A 14,684-nucleotide genomic window follows, 5' to 3' on the forward strand; every position below is an offset into this window, starting at 1 on the left:
TCTGGAGGTCGTCCCCGAGCAGGGTCTGGGACGGGCCCATGCGGAAGATGTTGGTGAAGACAGGGATGTTGGTGGGGAAGGTGAGGTAGTAGTGTGTTATTCTCAGGGGCTTGCCCAGGCACTCGACAGACTCATTGCAAAGCAAGCGTTCACATCGACTGTGAAAGAGAGAAAGAAGAACAGAACAGGCACAAAGAGAGAAGACGAGTGAATGTCATGTCGTGCATGGCATGCAGTGGAGGATCATCACATCAGCAGCATTTCCAGTGAATCATGGTGCCCTCAGTGAAGTCATGCAAGACAGTCATACTGCCACTTATGAGATTTTGAAGGTTAAATAATGAAGCTAAAACTCACTGTAGGTCTAGTTGGTGTTTCAGTACTCGAGTAGATCATGCTACTGCCCTGTCACTGGTCATGCGCAGCCTTCATTCAAACCAGCAACAAATTATCCAACAAGCATGGTATTGTCATTTGCATATTACTGGTGGCGATGTTAACCTGCTGAACTTTGCTGTTCTCTGACTTGAGTTATGAATGCTCTCATCTTCTTATTTATTTATTTTGAACGTAGCGTATAAGTTCACCTTCTGTTTGGATTTAAAACTGAGTAGTTCTTGTTGTGGCTGGTAAGTACTACTCACGTTTCTCCCACTTTGCGGTAGTTTGGCGGACAATCAAAAAACAGGCATCTAAATCCTCCTTGAAGATTGAAGCAGCTCTGGTTCACTGTGCATGTGTGTGTCCCAGTCACACACTCATCTACATCTGAAACAATATTAAGATGTATGTTTTTTCTTTTGTAAAGTTAAGTTTCAAAATAATTCAAAATAAGATTCTACCTTGACAGCTACGGCCATTAGGAGCCAGTGTGTAACCGCTCACAGGGCAGGAGCAGTGGAAACTTCCTGGGGTGTTGTGACAGCGATATGAGCAAATATGACCACCAGTGGGCAGTGCACACTCATCAATGTCTGGAAGAAACAAGAAAGGTAAAGTGAAGTAGACCAAAAACTAAAAAGACTGCATTTCATGAGTAACATTTTTAACAGATTTTACCTTCACATGTCTGGCCATCTATGTCACTAAGTTGGTAGCCCCTGCGACAATAGCACTGGTAGGAGCCATAGACATTAGCACACTCCTGGCTGCATGGGTTCTCCTCACACTCGTTCAAATCTACAAAGAAAATATTTCGATAAGAATAAATGTAGGCAATCTTCCTATTTCTTTTTAAAAAGGTATTTTTTTTCTTTTATCTGCTTTACTTACCATCACAGTTCCTGCCATCAGGGGACAGCTTGAAGCCCGTGGTGCAGCTACACTTGTATGAGCCACGTGTGTTTCACATTTGTGAGCGCACAGGCGACCAGGGTAGTGTCTGCACTCATTTATGTCTTAAACAGCACAGGCAAAACTGATTAGCGGTGCAAATACCAATAGTGCAATTTGCAACATAAGAACAAACTACAGAAATTTATATTAACTCAACTCTTTGGGCAATGGTTAGTCTGGTCCTGTTTGTTCTAATCTATTTCTAATTTAAGTATTTGCTTTTGGTACAGAAATTCCTTTTCTGTGCTCTACTGAGGGCTCTCACTGCCAGCACAGTCCTTGTTATCTTCATGTGCATCATCAGAGGTATAATACTCCCTACAACAGAAGCATAGGCAGACTGGATGCCACTAAACTGGAATGGAAAACATCTATAACAATGTTTTGAGGGATCATGTCTCCAGCTGCTGGGTCTGTACTGATGGTAAATAAACCTCTCCAGTGCCATGCATCTTCCCTTTAATTTTCAGGCTACTACAATTTATTTTACAACAGTTTTCTCAGGTTTAAGTAATTTAGTGTTATCTTCTATGTCTTACTACAAATTATATATTTTTTATTTTTATAAAAAAATATTTTAAAAAAGTTGATCACATTGTCTAATACATAAAATTTTTAAACTATGTTGTTTTTTCTAATATGATATCCATAAACCAATGTCACATGCTGAATCATAGGATACTTCTATTTATGAAGAGATTTAAAAAAAAATATTAAATAAAAACTGAAAAACAGAAACTAAGAAAAGTCTACCCACCTTCACAAGTTCTGCTGAAACTGTTAAAGGTGTACCCGGGTTGACACTCACAGCGATAGGAGCCCACCAAGTTTACACAACCATGACCCTCACAGACTTTATCAGGATTCTTGCATTCATCAATATCTGTGAAATACAAATATAAATATATGAAATTAACTTGTAAATGCTGTGTTAGTCCACTAATACTTTGTGAGTAGGCTTTGCTTCGCACCAATGCAGCGTGTGCCCTCTTCGTTGAGGTGGTATCCTCGGCCACAGTTCACTGAGTTCCTCTGACAGGTGTAGGACCCCTCTGTGTTGATACAGAGATGTCCTCTGTGGCAGGGTCCAGTCTGACTCAAACACTCATTTATGTCTAAGGAAAAATACACAAGATAATTTATCAATGTGAAAATACATGCACATGCAATTTACTGGTGATGATCAGGACTTACCCATGCAGTTTCCAAGAGCATCCTGGATATAGCCAGTGTCACACTTGGCTTTGGGCAGACAGCGGAACGAGCCCTGTGTGTTTTGGCATTCGAATTCTGGACCACAGTTATGGATGCCTGTCTCACACTCATTTATATCTGTAATAAAATATTACAACAACACCCCTTATGTCTAATCAACAAAGACTTAGGCCGACATATGGGAGGGCTACAGTTCTGATCCAATTTCAGTAATCATCAGTCGGAGTGCTGAGAGAAAGAGAGAGATTCTTTACTGATCCTGTGGGAAATTCAAGTTTTGCTGCAGCAATATATACACTGTGCTTCTCATTCGCCTTTGTGTGTCAGTCAAAGGTCTCAGTGCAGTTTAACAAAGGGTACTGGACTTATGAGACTTAAGGACTGAGAGATGTTCAGTGCTGTCTGAACAATCTGCATAACTATATTGGCCATATTGTGTGGTAAAAAATCAGTGCGTACACTTTTATATGCACATCTAATATTTCCTGGCTGTTTCTTGCCCAGTGCAGTTGAATGCAATAGTGTTCTCGGAGTGAGCAGTGGTTTTCCAAGTACGTGCAGAGTTGGTCTCTGATTTGAGAAATTCTGCACTCACTGTCTTTGTGACCACACTAATAACTCAAGATAAACTGGATGAAGCCTGTGTGAAGAGCAGGATTTGAACTGCCAAATTTGTGGGGGACAAATCTTTACAAACCTTGGCATTTATTAGGCCCTGTGACTATGTAAAACAGGAAGTCACTGACCTTCACAGTCATTGGTGTCAGTGAGCTCGTAGCCCGTCCCACAGCTGACCTCCCTCTGGCACCGAAATGACCCCTCGGTGTTAATGCAACGCTCCCCACTGCGACAGTTACTGGAGCCCAACAAGCACTCATTTATATCTGTCAGAAGAGATAAGTTAGTGTAATGAACTAAAATAAAAATATAATAGCAAAAAACATATCTTACCATCACAGCCTTTTCCATCTGGTTTGAGTTTGTAGCCTTTGAAGCAGCCACAGGTGTTGTTACCCACACACTTTTGAGCACAGACTCCTACAAAACATAAACAAAAAAACATGTTAATTACTTATTATACCTTTAATCACTGATGTATATATTTTGCTCTTAGTATTTTACCATTGCACTGATCTGATAACACAGAGTTGTCTCCATTTTTGGGGGTTTCATCTTTGTTCGGCACTATGGGGAAAATTAAAATGAGCGTCTCACAGTTTAAATGGCTACAGTATAATGTCATCTTCTAGAGAAAATAGATTGTTCCTTCTGGAAAGTTAGTTTTAATTTGTACAATTTATATACAAATGAATATATGTTTGCTTCTTACACTCATTTGTCCCAGTTGAATCCGTCTGATTGTCAGGGACATCATGCACACAGCAGGCCCGGGACACAAGCCCACACTGATAACTGACTGACAGCTTATTGTCACAGGGCAGGCCTTTCTCCTGGAGGGCCTTCCCCAACAGACAGCACTCACAGCACATCTACAGGACAGCAAACAATTCAAAATATTACAGACAAAAAACATAAAGAGAAATATACCCCAGCACCATCAACACTACAAGGGAATGAGACAGGTTTGTGGAAATAATTTTCTATTCTTTTGTATGGCAGAGGTGTAAGATGCAACATTTCAAGTAGAGGGTCTGCTATCTTATTGTTTATATGAGGATGTTATTTCTTTGCCCAGATTGGTATCTCTATGACCACATAAACACCTGCAACTGAATAAATGCAAGGTACATCAGTTAGGGCCATTTACATCAAAGCAATAATATATCTATGGACGCAAGCAGGTGTTGTCCAACTCTCAGAAAAGTGTCATAGTGCACCTTTAAAAATGTACCTCCTTACTTAATTTATCAACTGCTACAATATGATTTTTTTCTTGGTTAAACTGTGTCATTGAATGTGGGTGAGTGTCTGCACTTCATGCAACAACAGTTTTCATTGCATCAGAGTAAGAATTTCGCCAATAACTCTCCTTTTTATTTGTCCACATTGTTTTAATAGTGACAGATAACTTCAGCTTGCCAAGCACATGTTGATGCATTGTTGAAACACAAAGAGGAATATTGTGAGATAAAATTTCAGACCCTGCGGATTTTCCAGAGACAGGATTTCATTTCTAATCTATCTATCTTGCTCCATTCCTGTGTGGCGTGGCATGTCCTGTCCTGTTCATAGCTCTCTGTAAGGCCCTGCTATCTTCACCACGATCTTAATCAAATATAAAGTTTGTTCTCATATTGAAATTTGGTAATTATTATTTTGTGATACAATCTTAATATAACAGGAAACCCAAAGTCTTATAAGTAATAAAACATCTTACCGGGTACTCTGGCTTCCCATCAAGATCAAGTTGGATTGCCTCTCCCCAGATCTAACCTGTAACTTGGCCTAACAGTGTCCCCTGCTTGTCTCCAGAGGTGGAAAATCAAATACCATTCCAGACGAAGCAATAACATTTCAATTGAAAATGGAGTTTAGATGAGAATTTTAAAAAGTATGGTATTAAAATGCTATAATTTCTAAGTGATATCATCTCATTGAAATTTGATGTACAAACAATATACAGTATTCATTTATAGTCTTGCCAAGTGTTCTGAGAGGCAAACAGCCTAAAAATGTTGGTTGCCATAATAATGTAGTTCCTTTAAAAGTGCTAAAAGGGTACTGGATTTCACAAAACGTGGCTCCCCTGGTACACTCCTCTGTATTTGTGTATACACACACAGTGACGAGACAGTACTTGTTCTAACAGACCTTTGTAGTCTTAGCGTCGCAGGTGCTGGTGAACAGGGCATCACAGGCTCCCTGGCTCTTGGCTGTGTTGATGCCGGTGCTACACATGTTATCCTCCAGGACAGACAAACAGCACTGCTCCCTGACTATCCTGCCAACAATAGAGCACACGAAAACAAAACAACATTTTATTAAGATAAATGTTTGTGCTCAAGTCTGGGGATTTTCTGATGCAATCTTTAATAGCTTTCGGCAAACAGACAGGACATTTGAGTAAGAGAAGGAATAATTTGTTTGTTTGGATATTCAAAGTAGTGAGGGGGTGTTGTGGCTGAATCTTAAAGCTTTTTAGTCTAACTCCCCTGTAAGATATTCATTAGACAGATGTTTCAAGTCATATTTTCACCTGTTTTTTCCAGGCTTAAGGCCAGGACAGAGAAGTGAGGCAAGAAGATACAGGATTTGTTTGCCAGATCTGTTTTTATGCACAACATGTTTAATGCGATATCACAAAGAATAGAAGGGCACAGCCCTGGTCACTGCTGTTATAATGCAGTAGTAAAAAACAGTTGTATAAGGGAGCATAACAGTCATCATAGCTGTAAATGTCAGTTTGCAAAGGTCACTTTACAATAATATTATCATGTGGGTGAAAAGCAGTTACAGCCTATTGTGATGATTGTGAACAATGCTTTGCTGTTTAAAACAGTGGAGGCAGAGTAGGTTCTAAATCATCAGACCTTTATGACACTAACAGTAAATGACTGAGCAAGAGCACCCAGTGCAAAACACCATCACATCATCACTGCACTTTAAGGACAAAGCATAATTTTGAAGGTATAGAAAGAATAAATAAAATGTGCTTGAGTATGTGACATAGTCCTTAGAGTAACAAACTGCTGTACTTTGGACAGAGGTCAGAGACGGGCTGGCCTGGCTCATAGTCTCTGAGATTTTACAATACATGAAACGTCATCATCTCCTTTCCTCTTTCCACAGAAGCTCTTTATCAACACTTACCAGAATCTCATGCAGTCCGTAAACCCACATCGGAGACTCACGTCTGAGAGCCACGTCAGGCACACACCTCCCAGCACAGCCTTTTAAGGGCACACTCCACTCCTGTTTTTCTTTTCTCTCCTCACTTTCACTTTTCCCCTGTTGGTTTCTGAAGTAATCATTGAGATTTCCTGTTATTGGCCTGTCTATCTTCCCTCCATGTCGCAGCTCACCTCAGAGGTATTTCCTGGGGTTTTAAAGAGCCCCTCTTCTGACCCCCACTAACCAATTTTCATCCACAAAACCTACCGTCTCCCCCTCACTGTATAATTTAGACAAATTTGGGATCTGCTCTGGTGTCTCTGGTAAATGCGTTTGCCATGAGTAGGTCCCACTGGCTTATAATGACCTGACCTGTGGCACTGCACCTTCTACTCTTACCATTATAACTCTCATTATCCCTGTTAAGGCTTCCTACACTTGTATTAAGTGAATAATCTGACAGAGGTTTAAGGGTGTTTGGTAAAGCAATCCAATAATCTAAGACTATTCTCATAGAACCTCTCCCTGCAGCACAGAAACAATGGACTGTGGAGTGGAAATAGTCAAAACCATAACTGGACCAGGTTAAGCTAAACCAAGGTCTAAATCAGAACTAAACCAGATCTATTCCAGGTCAAACCAGGACTGAGAGCAGGGTTTTCTTACATGCAGGTGACTGAATCAGACATCAAAGGGAGGGAGGAGCAGTCTTCACCCTCCTTGCCGCGTCTCTGACCATCTTCACAACAATCCTCCAGAGTGATATCTTTAGTTCCTAGGAAAAAAGCAAACTTTCAGCAAGAAGTATGAGGTTGCATCACCTATAATATTTGCATTATTTAAAAATAGTGATTGCAGCTAGAACTATTAGCCTATCAATCTGATGACATAACTAGCATGGGCCAGAGATTATATTATAGCGTATCTCCACAGAAGTCATTTTAATCGCAAAAAATACACTTACATTAGCCTTCAGCCTGCTAGCAGTTTGTAGTCACTTTCACATAGTATCAAATTGAAGCAAATTAACTAAACTAACTGATAACAAGACTGAGTTGTTTTGGATAAGTACAGTAAATTACAAGCCTTTATCTAGTCTTTAACAGTTTGCCAAAGGGCAGTTGCATAATCTCTTGATTGGTGGTGAAAACATTTAATCTGCCTGGCAATGTCATCAGCCCAGGGGTGTTTTACCAAAGACTGTGGTGTTGGAAGGGTAGATCTTGAATGGATCAAACCCAACTCTGTGGAACAATATGTTTTAATTCAGTTCAGTGTCAGGCCTCTATACAATAAAACTGCCTGATCCAGTCGAGTAAAACCCCAGATTCACAATGCAATCCTATCTGTAATGTGATTAATGTCACCACAGAATTATCTATTTGCTAATTTGGGTAATCTGTGTTTAAAAGGACATATTATGTGAAGCTAGTCAGAATTATTAGCTATGTTACAACAGTTAAATCAACATTAGTTTACTCAAAGTTGTAATGATCTAAGCATGTTTGAGTAATCCTGTATTAAGGCTCATTTCTGTGTACTTACTTAATTTTTTTCAAAAAAGGGAGGTGAGGCCTGCCATCTCTGCAGTTTTGAATAGGAAGTCAATCGCTCTCTATTGTTAAGATCAATATTGCGGTTTACAATGAGCACAATGTAAAATAATAATCTATACATGTCACGTTTTATTCTAAATTTCTAAAATAAAAAGCATCTTCTTAACCAATGTTTCAGCTAGAGACTTAAAACAGATCTTATATTTAGTGTCTGAAAAATATATTCCATGTTTTTTTCTCCTAAATTCTCAAGAGCACATGGATAATCTTTTTCATGCAGTAAACCAAAAATAAGATTCTTCAAATTCTTTGTACAGATCAACTATGACTCTCCTACTGATCACTAGCACAATGTTTACCATTGGGGCATTTGTGGTTTCTGAAACTCTTCCAGTCTGAAGAAATGGAGCCATAACCCAACTAAGTAAAAGCAGCAGTGAGTGGCAGCTCAAGCTAAATGGACGATGATTAACCAGGCAAGAAGCCGAGACAATGGAGCAGCAGACTCCACAGTACTGAATCTCCTGACTCACTGTGACTCTGGGACTCCTGCCACCTTTCAGCAGTAGCACAAGCACATGGCATTTTAAAGGGTTTTATATGGACCTACCAAACACTTCAGACCTGACCTCTACCAAATATGAATTTTAAACTATCACAACAAAATATTTCACCAATAATCAGTGTGGAAAGTAACATACTACAAATGCTCAGGTTAGTGTAACTGTGCAGATTTGAGAATATTTTGAAACCTGTACTCATACCTTAAAATGAGTATAATTCTAGACATGTAATTGTACTTCATTACATTTTAAATCAGGTTACCAAGTACTATACAAGTCCCATTGATCCTAATGCCTCATCTGTCTCTGCTCCTACAAACAAACATAAGGGTTCCTCATCGCTTACTCTGATTGGACAGAACTCAGACAAGATGCATATTTTGGTTTAAAAGAATTCAGTTTCATTGATCAAGTTTGTATTAAAGACTGAAAATTGTGTAAGTAACTAGTAACTGTACTTCGTTTGAGTAGTATTTTTCATGCATAATTTTTACTTGTACTTTAAGGGCCCATATTAGGCTATTTTCTGACCTATGTTGTAATGTTGTTTCCTCATCACAAATATACCTGGAGTTCTGTTTTGTTTCATTCACACACAAACCCATCATATTTAGACTGAGTTCTCTTAAACGACAACACTCTGTTTCACCTTGTGATGTCATGTAGTAATACAGGAAGTCCTCCACTATGTTTTTAAAATCCATACACCATTGCTAGACTAATTTGGATAATTTCAGCTCTTGAATTGGCAATATCTACTGAAGTAAATGTTAAAGGTAACTGTTAATCTGAAAACTACCACTACATGACATCACAAGGTAGAACAGAGCATTTTCAGTTTTAGAGCCGTAGATAGAAGAAAGACTAATAATAAAGGGTGGCTCAAACATATGTGAATGAAACAAAACACAACTCCAGGGATGGTTTTGAGGTGGTAACAATATAATACCATGACTTAAAGAGTACATTTTACATAATATATTTAAGTACAAATTTGCGTTATAGATTAGACATAACTGTACTCTTTCCACCACCGTTGATAATTTACATTGCTTACAATGAGAAAAGGAGCATCTGTAAACAGGTCAGTGAATAATACATTTATCTAATGGTACAGGTCAGCACTACATTGGAGTCTGATATGCTGATCTCAGAAAGAGAGATTTGAAGCAGTACAGAATCCAAGAGAAGCTTAATTCAGACCTCCTCCTCTACAGAGACTCATAAACATGTTGTGAATGACAGCCTAGATGTCACAGTGTCTGCTCCCCCTCATGAGTTATCCACGCAGTAGTTGCGCTGATAACCACAGTAACTCTCATTCCAACATCCCAAAGTACCAGAGGAAAACATGTGCTCCAATTGTATCAAAATAGACAGAGGAGCATGCCACAGTGCCCCGTCTCACTGAAGCATTGTCTGTCTGCATAAAGCTGATTTTCATCTTGGATTGCAGCAGTGCGCGTAAGGAGGGTTATTGTGTCTTGGCAGAAAAGCACATGGCTTGCCTGTGTCTAGACGCCTCATGTAAACAAGTCTAATGAGCCCAGCAGTGGAGCAGAGCCAAGACAAAGTATGGTCCAAGCCAGACATCGCAAAAGCACTCAGCATCTCCTCAGTACTGGGAGCTTTCAAGAGTTTTACACCATGCACCATAAAGTACTAGGAAACTAAATGTGATGCACTTTTGATATCCTCTTGTACACAACAGAACTCTCTGTTCAAACTTTGGTACAGAGGGTGACCTATGACCTCAAGAGCATGACAGCTGAGAAATGAGCTGCTGATTGAGAAAATGGGCCAAAGCGTGTCCAGGGAACCAGTGTCCTCCTCCTCCTGCCTCTGAGGACACAGGTCCAGGGCCCAGTGTCCTCCTCCTCCTCCCTGTGAGGAGACCCCGCTGTGGGCACTCAAGTATAAATCACACCCAAGTGTCTGGTTGTCCTGGGCTGGCTCTGTGGATGTAGAGGGGCATCGCTGCATACCAGCCCTGGCCTTTGACTCACAGCACACACTGCACAGCTCCTACTGGACTTCTTCTGCTCATGTCTGTTATCTTCAGATAGATAGAATGAATATATTACAGGAAACCATCCATCACTCAAATGTGAAAGTAATAGGCCACAATTATCAGTTAATCAAAGAAAATATTTTTATTGTTGAAGAGACTTGGCCCTAGTCACCATAGAGTTGAAATGAGGGACAACTTTAAGTTAATAATGAAAGACTTGCAGAGATTATTAATAGGCTATGAAGTGAGCTGGCACCACATGCTCAAACTTGCCCATTCATGACATCATCCCTACAGGACTATCTCTTTGTCTGTTATGGACTTAAGGTAGGCTGTACACAGTATTTAGAAGTTTACACTGTATTTGTTCGAACAAGCATTTTATTACTAGCTCTTACACACATGCTACCCAACTGTAGGAGCGCAATTACTTAGTAAGGGGTAACGCGATAGAAGCAGGTAACTTTACTTACCTTGAGTGAGGATGACCCCAAAGAGGGAGCAGAGGAGTACTGCATGTGGACCCATTGAAACAGGCTAGGTAAAAACACAGGTTTACACAGTTAAAAACAGAGAAACGTGTCTTATATTTTCGGCGTGCTCGTCAGTGCGCAGGTTGCAGGGTGCACAGAGGCGCCACAGTCTTCGGGAGTTTGAGAGAGAGAGAAATAAAGAGAGAGAGGAAGAGAGAGACGGGAAGTGGATGTGATGCTGAGCCGCGGTTGTAGCGTGACTGCCGCGGGAGACAGCGTCTCATTATGGCTCCGGAGGGGGCGGGCTGGGGCCCCGCCACTCACTGTCCAGCCTGGCTTTAGAACGGCACCATCCAGACCAGCAGTCCGAGCATAAATAAAAGGCGACCAATTATTGAGACCACCGACCCCAATTTTATCTGTACAAATATAGCCTAATCCTTTCTAAAATTACAGTCTATGTGGGAGAAAGACCAGCGTTACATTTAATTTGGTTATTTGATTAAAAATGTCCATGGTCTAGAGGGCTACAAGACGAGATAGCCTAAGTCAAATTATTATTATTATTATTATTATTATTATTATTATTATTATTATTATTATTATTATTATTATTATTATTATTATTATTATTATTATTATTATGTAGTTTTATTATTATTACAAATTATTATTAATCTTATGGGCTGATGATTTTGTAGACCTAATATCAAAATCATATTTTCCCCCAATATTAATAAATAACTTGAACTGGGCTATAGCCAACACCATAGTACTCTGTCATCATCTGGACTGTACCTAATGCTGCTCTTGCATAATCCTGGTGCTACTGTGCAGTACAGCTCCTGTCTGCACACATGGAAACTCTTCTCATCACTGACAAAATGCTCCTTTTCTGACTGTGACTAATGAATCCACTGATTATTTCACATCTGGAGTTGGTTTGTGGCTAATTTACGTTTAGGCTATGCACAGACTGTACATCTGAAATCTTAGGTCATCATTTTTACACACTGTTAGAAAACTGTAATATTTTGTCGACCCTTCATTCAGACAGTGAATAGGCCTGTTTCTCATATGGTGGTCTGTCTGAGGACTGTGTCCGTCTTCTGATTTAGTCCTAGTTTAGTTAGTCCTGGGCATTAAACTAATTTAATAACAAGCATTTTCACAGTATTGTGTTAAACTTCTGAGTTGCTTTAAATTGTAATCCAATTACAGTAACTAATTATTAGTAACTTAGTTAGATCCAACACTGGTGCTGGGTTAATCCTGATTTATCTGATATCATCCTGTCCTAATTTATTCCTGTTTTCTGGATGTAGACCTTATGTAGGCTTGTGCATTATCCATTTAGCTTTATTAATAAACTTAATGTATTCTTAGAAAAACAAATGTTTTTATAGTAGCCTTTGAAATCTGATAATTATTCAGAATAACACCTTCAGGATACACAATAACAATATAAGACACGTGCAGACAACCAGCACACATATCATGGACCAGACACATTATAGTTGGCAAGACACAGATGAATAATTGCTAGACTGAATTTTATAAACACTTCGTACCCACGTGAGGACTCTGTGAATTCAATCAGTCTACCGGCTCTGGGCACTGCGACAGAGAGAGGTGAAATGAACGTGTTAATCAAAGCCATATGAGCCCTGCACCAGTCTGCACCATAGACCCACCAGTGAGAGGGGGAGTGACACTTGAGGAGCTGAGCTTGGGGCCAATAAAATAGTAAGTGCATCATAAACATGAGTCTGTGATAAGGTTAATCTCTTTGATAGACTATGTAAACTTTGTAAACTGACAATGTTTTGGGGCAATAAGTGCTTTATGATGGCATTAAAAATATTGAAGAATCCATCTGATGACTCTTGGGGTTTAAATACTAACAAATAATCACATACTCTATGTCATGAATGTATTGCAATGATGCTTAGATCCTTAAAGGTCCTATATTATGCAAAATGGATTCTTGTGTGCTTTGTTGTCACCCCTCAAAAGCACCCCTGGAATTGTGTTTGGTTTCATTCACACATGTTTGAGTAACCTTTTTTATTAGTAGTTTTATTAGTCTGTCTACATCTCCAAAGATCAAAATTCTCTGTTCCACTTTTTGTTTGTGTGTTAAACCTATATGAATGAAACAAAACACAACTCCAGGTATGTTTATAATGTGGAAACATTATAATGTCAATCAGAAAATAGTGCCATACAGGTCCTTTAATCAAAACTTTTAGCAGTTTTAGACTTCTTTATTAAATTATTTCTTCAGAAGCGATAAGTAAGACCTTTGGATTCTACTTGTATAAATGAGATATTATTGCTTTGCCTGGAATGTTCCACAATCTGGCATTACCTCCATGGAGACAAGCAAATGACACCACTAGTCCAACTTACAGATCAGATCTGTTGAAAGGCAGAGTCAGAATTAATGTTTTGGAAGGAAGTTTCTAGCAATAAAACCCCTAATTGAACAAATGCATGATGGACGTGTAATGTCATACTGTGGGACATTCCAGGCAAAGCAATAACTTCTTGAAACACCATGGAGACAAACAGATGGCAGGCGCACCTTCAGAAAAGTTACAAAGTGCATCTTTAACAGTGCATTCTTTGTTTTATAGCTGGGGTCTTGACCTTTCTTGGTTGTTTTGAAAGTGAAGTCACCAGTAACACCAGACCTGTTAGGGGTCAGTGCTCTACATCTCTTATCACATTACCCCATGAGTACTTTGGGTCCTTTTTTATGGTCGTGTGATGCATAAACAAACCTGTAGGCCATATATTATTAGAAACAATTGTCACAAATACAACTCTGACTCAATTTCTTATTTAATTTCTCTAATTACATTTACCAAAAAAAAAAAACTGACCTAATGTGTTGACAAAAGGGACACAATAGAGGTAACCTTGTTGGGGGTTTAGTACAGTTCCTCTGAAGCTGAACAAAGCTTGTCCCTCCAAATCTGTGTTAATGAGTAAAGGACCAGAGCACAGTGAGAGCCATGCCCTCGGGGGCTCAGGGTCCTGTGCTGGCTCTATCCACTGTTAAGAACCTCTAATGAGTCCACAATTAACTGCAGCCTGGATGGCGGATGTAACTTTCACACTTACTTAACATACCAGAGAAAACAAATACAGTTTTATGGGACTTCAGCATAAGATCAATGGGCCTACAATAAAATACTATTGAGTCATAAGTATTTCACATTTCGCAATATTAAAGTGTTGCCTTGGTGTGTGTGATGGCTAGAATATAAATTATGTTCTTTTCTAAATACAAAGTTATCCATACGGTTAACAAGCAATATAAATATATATATATATAGATATAGATAGATATAGATAGATATATAGATATAGATATATAGATATTTTTTTTAGCTTCTAACAAACAGCTTGATCATATCTGTATGAAGAATCTGGCAACAGCAGAGGAGAAAGTATCACTGAGAAATTGTGTTTGCGGACAGGTCCACTTGAGCAGAAACTAAAACAGTTAGACTAAACAACAGTAAGACAGATAATGTAATAAAAGCACCATTATAGCACAGTTCTGTGTGTCTTTGCCTCTGGGATTTGTGCTGCTCAGATAAATGGGGGAAAAGGACGGAGATAGTTGCATATTGTCGGCCCCTAGTGATCACTCGAGGAAAATGCAACTTCAAAGGAGACGTCGCTAACGTCGTTTCCACGGAGACTAACAACAGAACCCAGGAGAGAA

General features: G+C 39.3%; 1 protein-coding gene across 1 annotated transcript in view; it reads right to left on the bottom strand.

Annotated features, from left to right (window-relative positions):
- fbln1 (fibulin 1) overlaps window positions 1-11,189 on the bottom strand; it is a 35,975-nt gene extending 24,786 nt beyond the window's left edge. The window contains 15 exon segments of the mRNA XM_020934901.2: window positions 645-768; window positions 843-974; window positions 1,060-1,179; window positions 1,273-1,347; window positions 1,350-1,397; window positions 2,093-2,218; window positions 2,307-2,450; window positions 2,530-2,667; window positions 3,297-3,434; window positions 3,502-3,588; window positions 3,673-3,735; window positions 3,881-4,040; window positions 5,323-5,452; window positions 7,009-7,117; window positions 10,946-11,189. Of these exon segments, the coding sequence (XP_020790560.2) occupies window positions 645-768; window positions 843-974; window positions 1,060-1,179; window positions 1,273-1,347; window positions 1,350-1,397; window positions 2,093-2,218; window positions 2,307-2,450; window positions 2,530-2,667; window positions 3,297-3,434; window positions 3,502-3,588; window positions 3,673-3,735; window positions 3,881-4,040; window positions 5,323-5,452; window positions 7,009-7,117; window positions 10,946-11,000 (1,649 nt within the window). The 5' untranslated portion in view covers window positions 11,001-11,189.
- Between the last annotated feature and the right edge of the window lie 3,495 nt (window positions 11,190-14,684).

The sequence above is a fragment of the Boleophthalmus pectinirostris genome, unplaced genomic scaffold, assembly GCF_026225935.1.
Source record: "Boleophthalmus pectinirostris isolate CB_2022bp ecotype Guang Dong unplaced genomic scaffold, ASM2622593v1 HiC_scaffold_2, whole genome shotgun sequence".
Taxonomy (NCBI): domain Eukaryota; kingdom Metazoa; phylum Chordata; class Actinopteri; order Gobiiformes; family Gobiidae; genus Boleophthalmus; species Boleophthalmus pectinirostris.